This window comes from Hydra vulgaris, chromosome 06, assembly GCF_038396675.1.
Source record: "Hydra vulgaris chromosome 06, alternate assembly HydraT2T_AEP".
Classification (NCBI taxonomy): domain Eukaryota; kingdom Metazoa; phylum Cnidaria; class Hydrozoa; order Anthoathecata; family Hydridae; genus Hydra; species Hydra vulgaris.
This window is the reverse complement of record NC_088925.1, coordinates 44,695,953-44,717,205: the sequence shown is the minus strand read 5'-3', so window position 1 is coordinate 44,717,205 and position 21,253 is coordinate 44,695,953. Positions and strand designations below refer to the sequence as shown.

General features: G+C 27.3%; 1 protein-coding gene across 12 annotated transcripts in view; it reads right to left on the bottom strand.

Annotated features, from left to right (window-relative positions):
• Positions 1–2,402: 2,402 nt before the first annotated feature.
• Positions 2,403–21,253, bottom strand: part of LOC100209244 (chromodomain-helicase-DNA-binding protein 3) — a 48,270-nt gene continuing 29,419 nt past the window's right edge. For 6 of the 12 annotated variants that reach the window (XM_065800249.1, XM_065800245.1, XM_065800254.1 and 3 more), the window contains 22 exons: positions 20,382–20,728; positions 20,056–20,257; positions 19,855–19,976; positions 17,447–17,498; positions 17,133–17,254; positions 16,912–17,053; positions 15,967–16,431; positions 15,743–15,881; positions 15,516–15,634; positions 13,839–13,892; positions 13,610–13,726; positions 13,061–13,112; positions 10,405–10,488; positions 9,662–9,830; positions 8,889–8,930; positions 8,653–8,800; positions 7,854–8,157; positions 7,544–7,778; positions 6,658–6,731; positions 3,496–3,539; positions 3,314–3,414; positions 2,403–3,233 (listed from right to left, as the gene is read on the bottom strand). In XM_065800249.1, the coding sequence (XP_065656321.1) occupies positions 2,867–3,233; positions 3,314–3,414; positions 3,496–3,539; positions 6,658–6,731; positions 7,544–7,778; positions 7,854–8,157; positions 8,653–8,800; positions 8,889–8,930; positions 9,662–9,830; positions 10,405–10,488; positions 13,061–13,112; positions 13,610–13,726; positions 13,839–13,892; positions 15,516–15,634; positions 15,743–15,881; positions 15,967–16,431; positions 16,912–17,053; positions 17,133–17,254; positions 17,447–17,498; positions 19,855–19,976; positions 20,056–20,257; positions 20,382–20,728 (3,501 nt within the window). In that variant the 3' untranslated portion in view covers positions 2,403–2,866. Of the gene's footprint in view, positions 3,234–3,313; positions 3,415–3,495; positions 3,540–6,657; positions 6,732–7,543; positions 8,158–8,652; positions 8,801–8,888; positions 8,931–9,661; positions 9,831–10,404; positions 10,489–13,060; positions 13,113–13,609; positions 13,727–13,838; positions 13,893–15,515; positions 15,635–15,742; positions 15,882–15,966; positions 16,432–16,911; positions 17,054–17,132; positions 17,255–17,446; positions 17,499–19,854; positions 19,977–20,055; positions 20,258–20,381; positions 20,729–21,253 lie in introns of all 12 variants that reach the window. The other 6 variants (XM_065800247.1, XM_065800243.1, XM_065800251.1 and 3 more) reach the window with 1 other exon arrangement.

The following is a 21,253-nucleotide window of genomic DNA, read 5'->3' as shown; positions in this document are numbered from 1 at the left end:
CGTTTTCTTTTTTTTAGATGAAGTGTTTTGTTCATTTACTTCAGCATTTTTTTTTTTTTTTAATCTGTGTAATCATTTTTAGCCTTTTTTCTTTTTTTTGTTGATGGATTTTGCCCATTTTTACTCAGGATGTCTAATAACTCTATATGAAAGGAGGCTTTATATCGAGAAGAGGTCAGGATTGCATTTTTTCCTTTCTGTCTTGATAGTCTCATTTACAGTTGTATTATACTGCTTTGGTATTGGAATGATAAGCCTTCGAGATACACTTTAAAATGATTTGTTATTAACATTGCTCATAGAAGTGGTTAAAATGCTGGTAGAAGTGGATATTATGCTGGTAAAATTAGATTATTGGCTTGTAGAAGTATGTATGTATGTATGTATATATGTATGTATGTATGTATATATTGTATGTAATATTTATGTATGTTTCTTATGTTTATATGTCTATGTATTTATTTGTGTTCATATAAATGTTCTATTTGCACATTTGATGTTATGTATGTACATACACGTAGGTGATTAGTATTATCTTCGTAACTAACCTACTTGCCTAAAAAAGGCTAAAATTGTTCAAAGTTGCTTTTTTTCCCACTTGATGTATTGTAAAAGTTCTTCTTTGACACATGAAGTTCTTCTTTGACACATGAAGTTCTTCTTTGACACATGAAGTTCTTCTTTGACACATGAAGTTCTTCTTTGACACATGAAGTTCTTCTTTGACACATGAAGTTCTTCTTTGACACATGAAGTTCTTCTTTGACACATGAAGTTCTTCTTTGACACATGAAGTTCTTCTTTGACACATGAAGTTCTTCTTTGACACATGAAGTTCTTCTTTGACACATGAAGTTCTTCTTTGACACATGAAGTTCTTCTTTGACACATGAAGTTCTTCTTTGACACATGAAGTTTTTCTTTGACACATGAAGTTCTTCTTTGACACATGGGTCAAAGAAGAACTTTTACAATACATCAAGTGGGAAACATTTATCATATGACTATAAAAATAATTTTTATGAAAATGATATTAAAAAATAAATAATAGACTTAATCTACTCAATAATGCATTTCCTGGAGTGCTTTACAATGGTTGAAGGAAATATAAAATTGGAAGAAAAATGAAAAATTTGACAAGACAATCGTGATATACTAAACAATATTTGACAATGCCATCGTGATATACCTATAAAAAAAATAAAAAAGGATAGAAAATAATCTGTAGATCTATTCAACAATGTATTTCCAGAAGTGTTTTACAATGGTTGAAGAAGATATAAAAAATCGAAAAGACAATCAATGAAGATGCAGAAAAAATAATAATAATAAAAATAAAGAAAAATGATTTTAATAGGGAGTCTACCATATTTCAAGTTAATTTAATGAAAACTTCAAATACTATTTTTATCAATAAGGAATTATTTTGTATGAGTTTACATAAACTTTTATTGGCGCGTCTAACTTTAGCGGTTCTCATGACAAGACCTTTAAGTCTTCTTTGAGTATCCGCGTTCTTTATTTCAATATTTAATTTCTATCTTCATTTTAACATAATCTTCAATTGTAAATTTTTTTACTTTCTAAATATTTGTACAAAATTTATTGTAATGAAGAACAGAAAGAAAAAAAATATATATATTTATTACACACATACGTTATAGTATTTATCTCTATAATCTCACTATAGTATATATAGATCAGCAATTGCTGATTCTTTTTGCTTACATTTATAGCGTACGGCCTTTACTGAAAAAAACGAAGAATAATTAAAAAAAAGATTGCTGCTTAAGCCCAAACTCTTAGCCGATGTAGCGACTCTCTACTACCGGAAGCAGAACATAAGATAGCCGATGTATGTACTGAAGCCCCCGGCAGGAGGCTACTTAGAATAGCGTCTAATTATTGTAGTTAGATGCCATACTAAAATGCGTCGAGACGCTATATTTAGTATTACATCTAATTAATGATGTTTGTTTTTTATAAAAAAAAGCAACCTTAAGAGCGCTAAGAAAAAACGTTAAAAAACAAAAACTAGGAGGTTGAAATGAATATCGCTTATAACCGGTTGAAAATTGAAATATCTCAAATAGGTTGAAAATTGAATTACCTCAAATTGGTTGAAAGTGAAAATCTTTAAAATCAGTTCAAAACTAAATTGATCTAGAACGTCAAAAATCGGTCAAAAAAAAACACAACCACAAACAATATTATTCGGTTGAAAACAATTAAGAGCTGAGTAGGACAACGGAAAATTATTTCTACTTTTTGGTGGATGTTTCTTTTTGTAGATAAGTTTATTACGTTTATTAAGTTTTTTTGGATTAAACTATGTGACACGACCAAAAAGTGAGTTATTTTAAATTTATGAGGGTTTTTTAAATTTTAACGACGACACTAGGTTTTCCTGATAATCAACTAACCAACTTATACAATACACTTTCAAAACTTTTTAGATAAAAAATTGTTTATAGCTACATGTACAAAAATCTAACAATAAAATAAATTGGATTTTGGCACCAACTGTCTTATTGTGATAAAATAAAAGAAAGTCCAAAATAATATTTTCTATCTGTATAAATATTAAACTTTTTAAAGTTAAAATTTATCCTTTTTTAAATAACAAACGACGATTTGCCGTGTTTATTCATTTATAACATAGTCATGTTTCTATAGTTCCTTTGAGAAGATATCCACTTTATATTATAATTGCTAATTAATTTCTTTCCATTATTTTTGAATACTATGGAAGCAGTATCAGCTAAGCGAATCGTTATATCGGGTTGAAATAATCAAACTAATATGAACTTCTGCATTAGGGCGTTCAATTCTGTCTAGAAGAAGTTTCCACAATTAAGTTTTTTTCTCATATCGGAGTATAGTCAGATCTATGAGAAGGATAAGTCTTACTAACGCCAAGACCATGAGGACTAAGAGCAGAGCGATCCACCAGACCACTTGATGGAAATGGAACTTGCCCAGGTATAGGCAATTGACCCCCAGTCGCCAAACGCGTTAAAACCGAACGTTCAGACATGGCCAAACGATGAGTAACAGGTGGCATTTTTGCAAGCGAGGTTGGCAATCTAGCAACATCATTTTTCATTTCTGACAATAAAGACTCTAGTTGATTAAGAACTTTATGAAGTACCGCATTAGCAGGCTTGTTACCAGATAAAGACTCTTTGGATAAATGTTGATGACTTTCTGCTAAGCATTCTAATTCAGCAAACCTAAAAGGCACAAAGACGAAAAGTAAAAACTTTCATAATTTTTTATACTATTTTACAAACATTTATAAAAAAAAAATCACCTCGACTGCAAAGACATAGCAGGATGTTTGTTATCCTGTGTAACGGACATTAGAGTAGCACGTTTTAACTGCTCTTCAACAATCAAAGCTTGCTCCAACAACTAAAACGTATAAGGGAACGTTTTAATAAGATAAAAAGTAAGAAGACATAGTATCTTTAAATAACAATCTATTTTAACAACCTTAAATCTCCTTGCAATAAACTTATTTTTGTAATCAATAGACACTAAAAATAGAAGGCAAAAAAATCATTAGAAATATATATATATATATATATATATATATATATATATATATATATATATATATAAGATCAAATAATATTAAAATATTTTAAGATAAAAAAAATAGATCAAATAATATTAAAATATTTTAAATGAGAAAATACAACTTTATAATGGAACTTGAAGTTTCATGCCATTCGGCAATCATCAGCCATATTATTCAAATATAAAATAAAAACCGTTATAAAAAATACAAATTTAGCGTTGCAACGGCATCTGACGTCAAGTGTACGTGATCCGATATTTGCTAATCGCCAGAATCAAAGTTAGAAAGTAAAAATTTTTTCCTATGCCTACAAGCAGAAACCAATTCATTTTTTTTATTAAGTAGTAAACCACTATCAAAGTTCATAATAAAATATTTTTCACTGATGCAATGGTTACACTTTTTTGTAGATGGATTATAAGATTGGCATTTATTAATTATGTTCCAATTAATTATAGGCATGTTACCTGCGTCTTTGTGTTTCCAGATTTCTTTGGAAAGTTCTGTATCATTTCTATACCTGGTTGCATTAAAAAATGCGTTTTCACTGATACCGATGTAAGATTTTTCCGTAAGACTGGGATTAGGTGATGATAAAGTGGCTTTATATACAACGTTTTTTGATAGACATTCGTTATTTAACGGGCATGCTGTTTTCTTAATGCAGTTTCAATTTATATCATTAGTGGTGAGTTTGTTGCGCAAAATTTGTTGGTTGTGTGAATTAATAATAGATCGAATATTTGGCATGCAGCTGTAACTAACTTTTGTGTTTCTGTTGAAAATTTTGTGGGGCTTATGATGTAACGGAAAATGTAAGTCAATTAAGTTTAAGAAAAGGTGTCCAATTTTTGTTACCACATTTTTACTGAAAGAAGGATTAAACCATATTATACTTCTTTTTCGTTTATTAGTATTAGAAGGATTTAGATTTGAATGATATTGGAGATTGGTGGAAAATCCAGACTTTTCTAATGCGTCTTTATAAATAGGAGCAGACTTTTGGAAAATTTTTTCGTTTGAAGAATTGGAAGATAATCTATGTTCAATTGAGGTTGGTAATAGTTTTAAAATGCTTGGTGGATGGTTGGAACTAGCATGGATATAATTTAGCGTACTATCAGGTTTATGGTAAGGTTGAAAAGCGCAGTTATTAAGATCAAATGTAACATCAAGGTAGTTAACAACTTTCATATTGGATTGAATGGAAATACAGAGGTTGTATTGTTTAAATATTTGAGTAAAATGCTTCTTAATTTTTTTCCATTTTTGGACCGCTTGCGTTTTTAAATACGGCTAGGCCGTCGTCTCTATATAATCCAAAATCAGATTTTTTATAAAATTGTGAAATCCGGAAGAGAAGAAAAATACCAACTAACTCACACACTTCCGCTCCATCAAATGCACCCATGGTAACATCAAACAAACCACTCGATTTCTTAATCCAAACTTGATCATTGGTAAATAATAAAGACTTACGCGCGTGGAGAATTAAAGATTTATGATCAGCATCAATGGAAACGTATTGTTCTGCAAAGTTTATAGAGTCGATAAGTAGCTTTTCATTTATAGAAGGGTAAAAGTCAACGATGTCGAAAATAAGGAATTTATAAAAATGTTTGTTGTTGATGTTTTTGAACCAATTTATTACATTTTGTGTACTATTCCACTGATTTAATTGCAAAGTATTTCTTAGGTTGGTGATAATATCTGATAAAATATGCTTACTTATTCTACCAACTTCATTTTTAGCTGCGTTAATTAGACAAACAGTAGGATTATTTAAAAAATTAGGTTTATGGTCTTTTAATGTAATGAAACAATTTGAAGAACTGTTTATATTGATTTTTTTAAAAACGTCATGATTCTTTAGAATAGTTTTTCCTTCTTTATTAATGTGATCTTTTATAATAGGGTTGGTTTTTTTATAGTTAGATGTAGTAGCGTTCATTAACAACTTATTGTATTCGTCTTTTGATAATTTATACAAATTTGATGTTTTATCTGCGTAAGTGTAAGTATACGTTGATTTTTGAATAGAAAAAATATCTTTTTTTAATTTATTTTGGAAGGCGCATTGAACCTTCCTAAACTGTATGTTCTTAAATAATTTTAATAAATCGCATTCAAACGCACGCATATCTTTAATTTGTTGTGGGCAATGTGGTGTGTTAATACCATAAGAATTAAATTTGGTATAATTATTACTATTACTATTAATATCATTCATACCGTTAGACTGGTGATTTATGAAGAAAAACGCCTTTCATCACATCCTTTTAATCAATATCTCAGTTTTTTCAAGCAATCGCAATTTGTATTCTTTATTTGATGGTATAGGTATATTTTTTATTGAATAATTGAAGTTAACTTTCTCCATTTTTAACGACTTGAGAAGAGTGCTCAACAGGAGGAGCAATAAATTTATTGATAAATGTTGTATATTGCTGGAAATACTGGAAATACTTAAATCATTTAATGCAACCAGGTATAGAAATGATACAGAACTTTCCAAAGAAATCTGGAAACACAAAGACGCAGGTAACATGCCTATAATTAAGTGGAACATAATTAAAAAATGCCAATCTTATAAACCATCTACAAAAAAGTGTAACCATTGCATCAGTGAAAAATATTTTATTATGAACTTTGATAGTGGTTTACTACTTAATAAAAAAAGTGAATTGGTTTCTGCTTGTAGGCATAGGAAAAAATTTTTACTTTCTAACTTTGATTCTGGCGATTAGCAAATATCGGATCACGTACACTTGACGTCAGATGCCGTTGCAACGCTAAATTTGTATTTTTTATAACGGTTTTTATTTTATATTTGAATAATATGGCTGATGATTGCCGAATGGCATGAAACTTTAAGTTCCATTATAAAGTTGTATTTTCTCATTTAAAATATTTTAATTATATATATATATATATATATATATATATATATATATATATATATATATATATATATATATATATATATATATATACATACACACATATATATATAAAATAAACTAATAACAAATATATTAAAAATTAATTTTTAACATATAAAACTATTTACATACTTCTAGCAAATGGTTTATTTATTGTTTCAAACTTTTCATCATTTTGTATATCCTGCCATCTGCTGTAGCCATGACTAAGTTGATATTTCTAATCAAGGTCAATATTATAGTAATGCTAAATAATGCAAAAACATTTATTTTATTTGCTTTTATTATATACTTTATTTTAGGTAAACTTTTATGTTTAAATTGAAACATCTAACTTCTTGTTAATTTTTGACAGAGATGGACAGTCTTAAGACATACTAAGACGTTGTCTACACACAGTTAGTCTTATACCAGTTAATGACGTCAAAACAAAAAGATAACAGAAAAATAATTTTATTTAGCGCATCAATCTTACAGAAAAATCCTTGGAAATAAAAAATATCCAAATACAGATCATCTCTTACAAATTTCAGCACCCAGAAAATATAAATCTGATTTTAAGAGTTAAAAGAATTAACTTCATTTCCGGAAAAAATGTGTTTAATAAAAAGTGTCTGTGCAAAATGGCAAGCAAAATGTAGCCGCTAAAACTGTGTACTATAAACTTTATTTATAATACCCTCTCTCAAGAAAGGAGAAAAAAAACTATAGCATAAACTATAGTTTCTTATTTAATATCTTATCTCTAAACTTAATTTTTTTTAATAAAGCTCTTTGTATTCTTAAATAAGTGTCACATGTAACTGTAGCAAGCTAGAATCTAGCTTGCATGGTGCTAAAGAGAAAAATTCAGGAAGATCAAGATACTATATGACTGCCAATTCAACTTTTTAACTGTATGCAAGAAGAAAATAGCAAATATTCATAACAAAAATAAAAGTACTATAACGATAAAAAATTAAAAATGTCTCTAAAAACAAAATAATTTAAAAAAAATCATCATAAATTAAAAAGATACACAACAACACCAGCAAGTAGCCAGTAATCATGGAATCTCCACCAAATGTTGTCGAGTTTTCTTTTTTCCTCTGCTTCCCACAAAACATGAAGTTCAGTAAATCCTCCATCAGCAATGTTAAACATGAACTTTGGTATAGCTTGAGGTGATACTAACTCTGATTCACCTTTTTCAGTAGGAGAATCTTTTGCAGATGAACGCAATAAATCTGAGTCCCCTGCCAATACCTTTTTATCTACAAACAAAAGTTCTTTATCGTTATTTACAATTTCTTTACTTGTTGAAACCAGAGATGAATAATTTGAGTTACCGTTCTGTAAATGCTTATCAATATTTAATTTTTCCTTCTCTTTCTCGTTGCTTTTTTCATAAGAATCAGTATTGGCCGATTCAATATGTAATGATTTTACTTTGTTTGAACTTTCTTCTTCAATATTATAATCAGTTGTTTCATTATTGGATGTTTCATCTACTGCAGCTTTTTCAACAGATGATTTACTGTCTTTCTCTAGATCACCATTTAAGCCAACATCTTCATTTGAACGAATATGTAGACTCACATGACCATATAAGGTAGTATGAAGAAATGTATTGATGCTGGAATACTCTTCTACCTATGTAATAAAAAAAAGTAAATCTATACTTTTTTGAATTGTATAAAAAATATAAAACAATTATTCAGCATATATTAGTATTTTTTGAGGTTTAATCATTTTGTTTAATATTTTAACATTAATGATAAAAAAAAAAGTACTCTAAGGGTTAGGATTACAGAAGCGCAACAAGGTTTTTGACAACCTTGGCTAAATTATTTATGGCACTTTTGACAAACTGTTTTTCAATTTTTCAACTGTTAGAAAATGTTAATTAAATTTTTCTTATATTTTTAATGACAATAATTATGTAGCAGGTTGCTTACAGTCATACAATGAATATTGACAGTGTGAAAGGCAGGAACAATACTAATTTATTATTTACTAATATTAACAATTAAAAATTTTATTAGAGATTTAGCAGTGCCCTTGACAACTGCCCAAGTGCCTAGCCATTGTTGCGTCACTGTGGGATTATATTATTTGTTTATTTTATTTAAGACCACTTTTATTTACTTTTCTTTTTATTAAACTCATAATTCCAATGCGTGAAAGCAATTGCAAGCGATTAACACCTTCTCTTGGCACACCATCACTGTAAGTTTCTGATTTTGTATCCATTCCTGGTTCACAAAGATGGCGTAAAAACATGGATGTGTATGCTCTAATAAACAAAACTTTGATTACAATCTTTGAAAAAATTTTATTTACATGATTTTTTTTTATTACTACCTTAATTAACTCAAACTTACTGAAAACATTTCTCTGATTTTCCACGTAGATTATGGATACACCTTTACAAAAAAAAAATTATTGTTATTAATTGCATCAATAATAATTTTCTAAGATAGTAAATATTCTTTTGAGATTGGACATACAAAGCTACAGAGTTTTAGTAGCAAAAAATACATAGATATTGTAATTAAAGAGAGACAAAGTAAACGCATGCGCAATAGTATTAGAATCAGCTTAACAATTAGACAGTGAATAGCTATGCAATTATTTGCATATATACTTAACACTTAGACAGTGAATAGCCATACAGTTGGACAGTGAACAGCCATGCAATTATTTACCTCATGCAAGATAGAAAAAGTCATTAAAGATTCTGATACTTTAAAATAAACCAGTGTAAATAAGTGGATTAAATACAAATTCAGATAATAGATTACATACTTGTAGTACCCTGATTGTTTAAACCTTTACGTTTCTTTCAATACAGAAGGGAGTTTATAAAAAAACAAACATAAGATATTACTTTAAAACAAGTCTCTGCGGTGTAGATACTTTAAAGTTGATTAATAATTGAAAACAGTTTCCAGAGCTGCATGTCACAATTTCAATGCAGTCACCTAGTGTTCCTAATTATTTTTACCCCTTGAGTGAGGTTTTTAATGTAGCAAATATGCTGAATAAAGTAAGAGAAAGAGACATTAAAATTTGTTTCTTAATCTGAGAATGTTTAGATTATATTTGTTTAGAAGAAGCATTCTTTGTAAATATTAATAATTATTTCAATATTAACCATTTATCCTTTGCTAATGCAAAGTCTTTAGGAGGTAAACCATAGCGCATGACTGCAGTAAGAAATGCTCTACGTTGCCGAGGATTGAACCCGTACACTTCAAGCTGACTCCCAACTTTAGCAAGTAAAGGTGGCAAAATATCCTTCTCCTTTAATTTCTTCTGCCGAGCTAAAAAAATTTAAAGAAAAAAAGATTTAATTATTAAAAAACAAAATAAACTAGGCTCAGCACATCTCTAGTCAAAAGGAATACTGGTCTAGTGATAAAATCTTTATTATCACATTAGTATTACTTTTGACTAGAGATGTCCTGGGGCTAGTTTTTTCTTTTTATTTCTTTCTGTTTTCAATTAAATATTTTTTTTATCTTAATAAAACTTTCAAGTAAACAATTTCTTATTTAACAAATTATTTATAATAAAAACCACGATTTTTATGTTATATCAGTGTAAAATAAGTAAAAAAGAAGGTTTTATTAATATTATTCATTTTAGACATTAAAAAAGAGCTAAGAATTGAAAAACAGTTTAAAAAAAGAAATAGCTATTTTAGTCAATACCAATCAAATTACTTTAAATTTGTATGTACAAAAGAGTATTTTACAAAAAAAAAAAAAAAGTAGACATAAAACGTTGGTTCAAATCATGATTAATGCAATATACAAAACTGTTTTCAGAAACTTATAACTAATGCTTTTAAAAACTAAAACTAAAATTAAAACTAAATTTAAATTTTGACAATACCTTGTGATCCTAAATCTTCATCAGACAAGTCTGAAGACTCATCAACCAATTCAGATGCATCAAAATCTGAACCATCATCATAAGCTAAACAAAAATTTAGTTGACAAAAATTAATACTTCAACCTTAAATTTAAAATAAACTACTCAGTTCAATATAGAAAACTACTCTAGGCCAAGGCCAGGTGAAATTAAGTCTGAATGAAAATACCTACTGCCCCGGGGCTCTTGATTGAGCAAAAACTTATAATATCTTAATAAAATAATCATCTTGGGCAGATGTTAACTACATTGGACTGCTGCCTTGTAAAAGGTCTCCAAAATTCTAGTTTAATAGTTCTGAGTCCAACAAATAGTAAGATTGTCCAAACTCAGTGGCAGCTCTCAAAGAAGCTGATTCCATCAACAGCTGTAAAATATAGCATTAACAGTGCCACGTTGCATAGAGTGTCATAAATTATGTCATTTTGATTAAATTGATCAAGCTATTTCTCCTTGTCCCTCAGTTAAATGTGTTGTAGTTGGTGACTTTAATGCTCATCATACTGAGTGACTTTGCTCCATTACTACTGACTTTCCTGGTTGTAAAACTTAGAACTTTTATCTTTTTTGATCTCTTATTTAGAAAGTTAACTTTATAACTTGTTTTCTAGACAACCCCAACAACTCGTGTCTCTAACTTTATGGCCACACTCTTACTGCTTTTAACAAGGGATTGTTTCAAGAGAAACAGAAATAACCCTCTTGTTTGACATCCTAATCACTCTAGCTTCAACTGCTTAAGTTATTTTACTTTTAAACTCTTCTACAGCTAGTGGTTCAGTCAACAAGCTGATCATCTCCATAAGCTTGCTTTATATGGTCTATAGAAGAAAGTTTTTAAAATTATTGAAAAGAAGTGTTCTTCAAAACATTGTTTTAAAATTATTTAAAACAATGTTTTGAAGAACACCTCCTTTATGTGTTTTATAAATAACACTGGACTTATTTTTACAAGTCTACCAAGAATATTTGAACCCTTAAACAATTAACAGGTTCCTAATATTATTAAAAAAAGTTCGTTAAAAATAAGTCAAACTGCGTCTCAGATAAATCAAAATTATATATAATTTTTAAAAATAATAATCATTTTATAAAAAAATTATTTTAGATTTTACTACACAAAAAATTTTTTTCAATTAAAAATGAAAAAAGGGCATTTTTTAAAAGATTTTTTGATATCTTTTTAAAAAACCTCTCAAGGCCTTGTTGGATCTGCTTGAGTCTCAATTGTTGTTTATCTCTTTTCTAAAAAAATAACCATGATCATGGATTATTGTTTATCTTTTTTCTAAAAATACAACCATGGTCATGATATAACATGCTTAAGCAATTTATCTTTACTTGTTCCATCGACGAAAACTGCATGACTCATTATTAAACTAAACACATCCTTTTATTGTAACCGTTTCTTCTTGTTCAATAAAGTTTTGTTTTACTTCTTCTAGTTTTTAATGTGCTCTGAAATTTTCTCCTGAATTTATGTTTCCCGACTCATACAACTTACATTTTTTTAAATCTCTTGTCTTTCTTGCTTCTTAGCTATCTTCTTTGTTTTTTCCTAACTTCCAACTTGATTTGTGGTTTCTTTTTAACCTTATTGGGGATGAATTTAATTGAAAAAAAAAGAAAGTAAAAAGCATTTTAACATGTTCTATACTCATTTAAAACTTGTAAAAACTTATAAGTATGTTACTTCAAAAATTATTAAACAAAAATCATAACTTCAAAAACAAGAACAAAAAATATTTAAAATGGTGTGAAAGCTTTATACTACCTTTCCATCTCAGTCTCATAAATGGCAGGTCCTGTTAGCTTTTTATTTTTGTTATTTAGCATGTCACTTCAAAAATTAATGAACAAAATCATAAATTTAAACATAAGAAAACAAGCATGAAAAATATTTAAAATGGTGTGAAAGCTTTATACTACCTTCCCATCTCAGTCTCATAAATGGCAGGTCCTGTTAGCTTTTTATTTTTGTTATTTAGCATGTTACTTCAAAAATTAATGAACAAAATCATAAATTTAAACATAAGAAAACAAGCATGAAAAATATTTAAAATGGTGTGAAAGCTTTATACTACCTTTCCATCTCAGTCTCATAAATGGCAGGTCCTGTTAGCTTTTCATTTTTGTTATTTAGCATGTCACTTCAAAAATTAATGAACAAAATCATAAATTTAAACATAAGAAAACAAGCATGAAAAATATTTAAAATGGTGTGAAAGCTTTATACTACCTTTCCATCTCAGTCTCATAAATGGCAGGTCCTGTTAGCTTTTTATTTTTTTTATTTAGCATGTTACTTTAAAAGTTATTGAACAAAAATCATAACTTGAAAAATAAGAAAACAAGCATGAAAAGTTTTGAAAATGGTGTGAAAGCTTTATACTATTTTTCCATCTTGGTCTTGTAAATGGCAGGTCCTGTCAGCTTTTAATTTTTGTTATACAGTATGTTACATCTTTAGTCAATGAATAAAATCAAAGCTTTAATTTGAAAAAGGTATGCATCATGAAATTAACAACAGTATAAACTTGCTACTTTGTCACTCACTTAATGTCATTTAAAAAAATATCTTGTATTAAAAATAAAGATAAAAAATAGAAAGACAAACCTTGTCTTAACATTTTAGTTTCAGCAGTAAGTGCACCATCATTATAATTTACCTAGAAAAGGAAAACTCTATAAAAAATTTATATTTATTAAACTTTTGTTACAACCCTCTTTTAACCCCAGCTCCAAAATACAAATCTTGACAAAAATGCTGCCATGCAAAGAAAAAAATTGAGCATGATACTACCAGGAATGTGATGGGGAATAAACTTAGTACTTATAAAGGGAGGGCTCTACTATTATGTCATTATCACATTGATAGCATATACAACATCACTACTATATTGTACATGATAGTATTGCATAAGTCTTTTGTTTAAAAAGATTAATACTGTCAAAACAAATTTTAACTTCTTGATATTTCTTTAAATTTTTTTATATCGCAAATAATTAAATTTATAAGGAATAAAGAAGTTTATTTAAACTAAATTCTATATCTCCTTAGCAATGAATTATCAATTATTATTTGATAATTCAATGGATTACCTTATTAATTATAATTTTATATGTTATTAATTATAGATTTATAGGTTACATATTTATCTATTACCTGTTTTCGAATACGCTTTCCTTTTCCAAGAGTGCTAGCCACGTACTCTTGTTCTTGCTCATAATGATGTCGAAGTAACTTTTCCCAGTAATCTGCATCTATTGTATCTGCTTCTTGCTATATATGTAAAAAAATTTGTCATAAACATTAATTAACATAATACCTAAACTATCATAAACTACAAGAATGTATGATAAATTATAATAACACTTGAAAAAATTTTACTTACTTTAAGTACTTCAACATCAGGTTCATCTTTATCTTTAACAGTGTAGCTAGCAACCTAAAAAATTTTAAGCAAAAGATTGTTGAACATACAAATTAATAAAAATAAAAAGACTTTAGTTTGAACAATAAGAATCAGTTTATATAACAATACAAGTTATAAAAAAAAAAAGAAAAAACTTCTTGTCAAGAAGCTTTTAAAAATTCATGCATTAGTATTTACAAAAAAACTTTGAAATAGGCTTGAGAAGGATACAAAAAAACAAACAAACAGATTTATATAAAGTCAACTACAACTTTTAATTTTATGAATGACAAGAACAAAAAATCTCAGCTGGCACTTATAATCTAAAATTTGTTTACAAATACAACAATTATGATGAAATACTACTTAATTATAAATTAGCAAGATATATAATGGATACAAGAATTTTACTTAATTTGGTCTAACCTTTATAATGAACATGTCATAAAATCATTTTAAAAGGATCAAATCTTCTATACAAAAAAAAAAAAAAAAATCCTAGATTAGCTAATAAAACTAATCAAAATAAAAAAAGAGTTCTTTTACTAAAAAAAAACAGTATGTACCAAGAGACACTGTCATTTGGAAAAAACCTAACACTTCATATATTAGACTACTTACCTTTTTAGTAAAGTAAAAAAAAAAAAAATTGAAAAATACAACACAACAACACAAAAATCTCTCAAGCTTTAAGCTTTAAAAAATAAAGATCAGAAGAAAAATTATATAGTTAACTAATCTTGATGAGAGAAAAAGAGGCGATCTTATTCAACAAGAGGAAAAAAAGGAAACCTTATTCAAAAAGAAGAAAAAAGGCGATCTTATCCAACAAACAAAAACTTTTCAACAAATTAAACTTAATCAAATGGCACGCACAAACTAAACATGGCAACCAATCACAGCATGCGTGAGGTGAAAACCAACTAGCACAGGTGAGGTGAAAATTACTTTTTTTCATCTCACCTGTGTTTACAGAAAAAACTTCTGCTGTTACACTACTATTTGTTCTATTTAATAAAATAACACTGGATTTAAAATTTTTTTTGAATAAAAATGTTTTTAGGGGTTGCAACTGACCCTTAAATATTTAATTAAATACTTTTAATTAAATATTTAAAAGTCATATAAATAGGCATAATAATATACCTAAGTATTTTTATAAAAACTTGTCTAAAAAACAATAATAAACAAAACAAAAAAATCCCCGTAAAAAACATAACTTTTTATAAAAATGTTAAAAAACAAAAGTTTTTATGAAATAAAACCTAAAAGTTTAATATTTATTACATCATGTAATTATATTATTTGAAAAAAAAGGGGGTTTAGAAATAAACTTACTGGATTCATACATTTTGTAAATGCTTATAAAATGTATGTATCCAGTTATGTTTTAAATCTATTTTGAAGTTATAGCAGTTTTTGATAGCACTTGTTAACACTTTTAACTGCTGTATAACTATTGTGACCAAAACAAAAATGAAATTTGAAAACTGAATAAAACCTTAAAAGAAATTTAATTTAATTTTATAATTTGTGTTATATTTTTCATTCTATTTTATATAATAAAACTACATATTAATGGTAAAGCTAAATTTAAACAAAATATAACCAAATATTTATTAATCCTTTAAAAACCTTTATAACCATTAATAATACCTTAAATGATGATAAATAATCATCCATCCCTGATTCCTTTTCCATTATACCTTCATTAGAACGATCAAGTAACATGTTAATAGCATTATCATCATAAACAATACGACCTGTAGAATCATCTATAAAAAATAACAGAGAAATAAATCACACACACAAAAATTCAATAATAATATAAAATAATTATAAGGATGACTCTTTTTATCATTTATTAAAATTTTTTTTTTTACCTCCATCATCTTTAAACATTTCTTCTGTTCCGAACTTCAAGATATCATCTAACTCTCGCTTTGACATAGACTGCGCTGCTTTTGATCCAAGACCTGGCCGAACAACAAGGTGAGTTAGCATCATCTTTTTTTTGGCAACCTAACAAAAAAATAAATTATAAAAAAAAAAAAACTTTATTCTGAAACAAAAAACTAGACATAAACAGATAAAGTATAAAAAAAACCTGCGTAATTCTCTCCTCTACTGTTGATTTTGTGACGAAGCGATAAATCATAACTTTATTCTGCTGACCAATTCTGTGTGCTCGACTGAATGCTTGAATATCATTATGTGGATTCCAATCAGAATCATATATAAATACTGTATCAGCAGTAGCAAGATTAATACCCAATCCACCAGCGCGTGTTGATAATAAAAAACTAAATATTTCAGAATTAGGTAGATTAAATCGATCAATAGCAGATTGGCGAATACCACCTGTGATAGTACCATCTAAACGTTCATATCGCCAACCATGCCCCTCCATAAAATCTTCTAAAAGATCAAGCACTCTTGTCATTTGTGAAAATATGAGAACTCTGTGACCTTGTTCCTTCAGTTTCTTTAGCATTTTATAAAGAAGAACTAACTTCCCACTAGCCTCAGTCAAACCTTTTACTTCATACGCATTATTAGCATATCGAGGAGCCTAAAAATTCATTAACTCAATTACTTGTTTTGCGGAAGAAATTATATAATATATACTTAGGTATATAATCGCACATAAATATATACAATATACCTTATATAATTCAAGTACACTTGGAAAAATAATGGTGAAACAGTAGTAGAATATATAAATAATTACAAATAACAACTTTGGAATATTCATGTTAATAGTGAACTTTTTTTTATTAAACACTATATTACACTGTATTAAACACTATCTAAAACAGTTTTATTCAAAAATTGATTTTGACTTCAAAATACTTTAAAAGCTGTAAAAGCTTATAACACTTAAAAATTTCAAAATAATTTTAGAATAATTTAAAGTTAAAACTATTAACATCCAAATTTTTGAAGTATATTACATATTGCTAATTAAGATAACTAAATTTATTTTTAATAACATTTTTAAAAACATTTTAAATCACAATTTCTGACAAAATTTTTTAGTAAAAAATAGCACCTCTAATGAAGCTGTAGAGAAAAGATATGGATGGTTGCAGCACTTCTTCAGTTCCATCACAATGTTAAGAAGAGATACTTGTTGAGAGCCTCGTGTATTTAGTGCACCAAAATTCTTCGTTAGAATGTATTTGTAATATTTTCTATAAATCAAAAGATTATTATAAGATATTTACTTTTTACTCATAACAAGATCAACTAAACAAAACATTAAAAACATACTTTTGCATTGGGCTCAGTTCAACTCGAACAATGAACTCGCTTTTACTGGGCATATCTTTAAGAACATCTCCTTTTAATCTGCGCAACATATGTGGACCTAACATTTCATGAAGTTTTTTTATCTAAAGAAAGTTTTCTATAATATTTTTTGTACTTAAATTTAATAGTAGTAGGTGTAATATATAAACTTTATATATATATATATATATATATATATATATATATATATATATATATATATATATATATATATATATATATATATATATATATATATATATATATATATATCATAAATATTAAAAAGCAATAACCTGGTCCTCCTTGGCTATATCCTCAAATTCAGCTAAAAAGTTTTCACGGTTTCTAAATTCAAAAAAATTTAGCAAATATCAACTTATTTTTGTAAACAAAAAAATTTATATTTCACAGTTGTCAAAAATGTGACTTTACAGTATGTAGTAGGTAGGAATACATGTAATGGTTAGTATTTTTAAATATACTTGCTGTATACTGGTAAAGGTTAGTATTTTTAAATATACTTGCTGTATGCTGTATACTTGAGGTAAGTTTGAACACATTGAAAGCTAGTAACTACTTTTTTTTTTAAATGTAATTCACCTCCCCATGGCTAAAAGGGCTACTACAGTCAAGGAGGCTACTTTGTTGTGGTTACAACCCTCTCTCAACTCTTAAACTCCAAAACATGAACCTTGGCAAACAAGGCAGTTGTGCCGAGAAACTAAATGAGTCGGGTACTACCAGGGAACGGACTTGTATCCTTGTGATAAGTGCAAATAGGTACAGATAGGTTAGTTACTAATATTCCATGATCTTCTGAATTTAATAAGTTGTATGAAATGAATATACTTTATATATATATATATATATATATATATATATATATATATATATATATATATATATATATATATATATATATATATATATATTAGGGGTATGATTAAAAAGTACATTTCATTTTTTCGCAAATGGTATAGTGGCAAAAGATGAACCTTTACTTGTATTAACTTAAAATAATAATACTTTTTTCTGCCTCTACTAAAAATTTTGCATTTTTAGTAGAGGCAGGGTCACTTAATAAAATTTCTACTACTTTTAATAAATAAAATAAAAGATAAATCTATCTTATATTTTACTTATTATTATTATTATTATATATATTTATCATTAATAAGATAAATCCATCTACTTTTAGATTATGTTTTGTTTTTTGGTAAAAATTATGGGATGAGTTGATTTTAACCATTTACAATCACGTGTATATTTGAGAGGTTGGGGAGGGGGGCAGTTAATTTACTTTCATGTACTTTAAATACAATTTTTGTAAATGTTTTTATTTAAAGAAAGACTATTTTATGGTTTTTATCTAATATTTTTTATCAGTTGTTTTAAATTTTAAAACAATTGTTTAAAATTTAAAACAGTTAAAATTTAAAAGTTAGAATTTAAAACAGTTAAAAAAAAAGTTAAAATTTAAAACAGTTGTTTTAAATTTTAAAACAACAAGCTACAACCATTAAGTTTACTTCTCCATCTTCTTTTGTTTCTGAAAGTTTTTTTTTTAAAACTTGTGTTTTATCTTTCAAGGTGATGAGTTCTTTTATTTTTCGTTAAATAAATCTTTCTCTTTTAAAACCACATTTTTGCCTTTATGGTTTTGTGTTTGTTTAAATTCTTGCTATTCCTTTTTAAGTCAACATTCTTGTCTCTAAATGGCATATCAAAAGTAAAAGAATTCATTAAAGATATTGTAATTAAAAACATTTATGTATTGATATTTTTATCATAAAAACATCTTACTATATTATTAAGTCAATTTAAATTTGGACTGACTTGTAAATTTATAAGCATTTTACTATAACATAGTAAACATCTGATATGTTAGTCAGTATTTTCTTCACCTAATAAAGGGCGCATGGTAAACTTTTTTACCATGAGATACCTCCTATTTCAAAACATTAAACTGTAAAAAAATAAACATGAAGCTATATTAATTGTAGAAATGTTTGGAAAATTAACACATAAGATGACCTCTGTAATACAGTTTTTTTAATAAGCAAGTGGCAAGTGTTATTGGTTATGTATTTTGTCTCATGTGTTATATATAATTTCAATTCTTTTTTCAACATGAAAAACTTTAGAATGAGATATTTTGTTTTAACAATTGCTTGTTGGCATTTTTTATTTACAAAAATAATTAAAAAAATTGATCTATATTAGATCTATCTACTTTCAGATCAAAGCATGATCTAAAAGTAGATAGATCAAGCTACAAAAATAACTCTCATGGTATTTTTAAAATTTTGTTAAGTGACCCTGCTCCCACTAAAAATGCAAAAACTTGAATTTTTTGCATTTTTAGACAGCTGGGACCAAATTTTCATCTGCACTGGTGGGGGAGTTTTTTTTCGATTTGGAAAAAAGTATTGTTATTTTAATTTAATACAAGTAAAATTCATCTTTTGCTGCTATGCCATTTCTGAAAAAATGAAATGTGCTTTTTAGTCATACCCCTAATATATATATATATATATATATATATATATATATATATATATATATATATATATATATATATTTATATACACACACAGAATATAAAATAAAATAAAATTTAAATAGGTAGATAAAACCACCAATTAAATAGATGATAAATCAGCTACAAAATATTATAATACTTAATTTAGCATAAACTTACTGAAACTTATCGGGACATAAAAAGTTTAACAAATGAAATAGCTCTTCTAAATTATTTTGAAGAGGTGTACCAGTTAGAAGCAAAGTGTAATCAATATTATAGCTGGTCATAGTACGAAAGAACTAAATAAAACTGTAAGATTTAAAATAACTAATAAAAAACAAATTTTATCATCAAAACAAAAATTTAAAAACACCTTACTCGTGATTGGTTGTTTTTAAGTCTATGAGCTTCATCAATAACTAAAACTTTCCAATCAATTGATTGCAATGTGTTTGCATCAATTGCAACTAACTCGTACGATGTTAATAGCACATGAAATTTACAGATTACATCCTTTTTGACTTTGTAAGCTTTCTGACCTTTACGCATTGAATCATCATCAAAAGTCATTTCATAATTCCTGTTTTATAATTCATTTCATGTAAGTTAAAAAGAATAACAACAGAGTTTTAAATAATAATAGAGAAATGTATACATTGTATTTAATAATGAACTTTTTTCATATTTAACAAAACAAATCTTACCTTATGACTTGTCTGTTTTCTCTATTACCAGAATATGTAACAACATACATGTTTGGTGCCCAAAACTCAAATTCTCTCTCCCAATTTACAATGGTTGATAATGGTGCGCAAATTAAAAAAGGACCCTCTGAACGACCTTCAGAAAGTAATGAATTTAAAAAAGTAATTGTTTGGATAGTTTTTCCAAGACCCATTTCATCTGCTAGTATGGTGTTATCTCTCTGAGCCCAAGAGTAACGTATCCAATTGATTCCTTCAATTTGATATTCATGAAGTATTCCTCCAGTATCAGTAATAAAAGAAGGTTGGTTAGTATAGCTGTAGCCATTTGGTCGGATATCATACTCCTAAATAAAAGATATAAGTAAACTATATAAACTTCTTAAATTTTTATCTCTATCACAATACATATTAGGGTGTGTTAATTATTTTTTTTTTTAACTTCAAACAGAAGTTATGCAATAGAATAAAACTGTAAAGAGATCTGCATGGTTGCATTTAGTGAATACATTATGCAGACTCTTTTGTGTTCCAAAGATGAAGAGGAATGAAAGGAGTGCAAAAGGTGCTAGAGAGGAAGGAGATGATAATACTCAGTTCGGAGAGTTTCAGTAAGAATTTGCAAATTCCCATGCATAAATACTGATGCTGATAAATTGACCAATCTAATCGAGTGGAAAGATTCAATATACAAACCTCTACTTACCACAAGCCTCACAACCCATGAAGTCAGAAAATATTTTCACAAGCCTATGGTTGTTTCAGATTGGCCATGCCATTCCCAATCCATTGAACGTTGTGATAAGCAGGTTTCTTTTTTATACAATTACAAGAATATAATAACTTATTAAAAAATTTTTAATGACTAAATT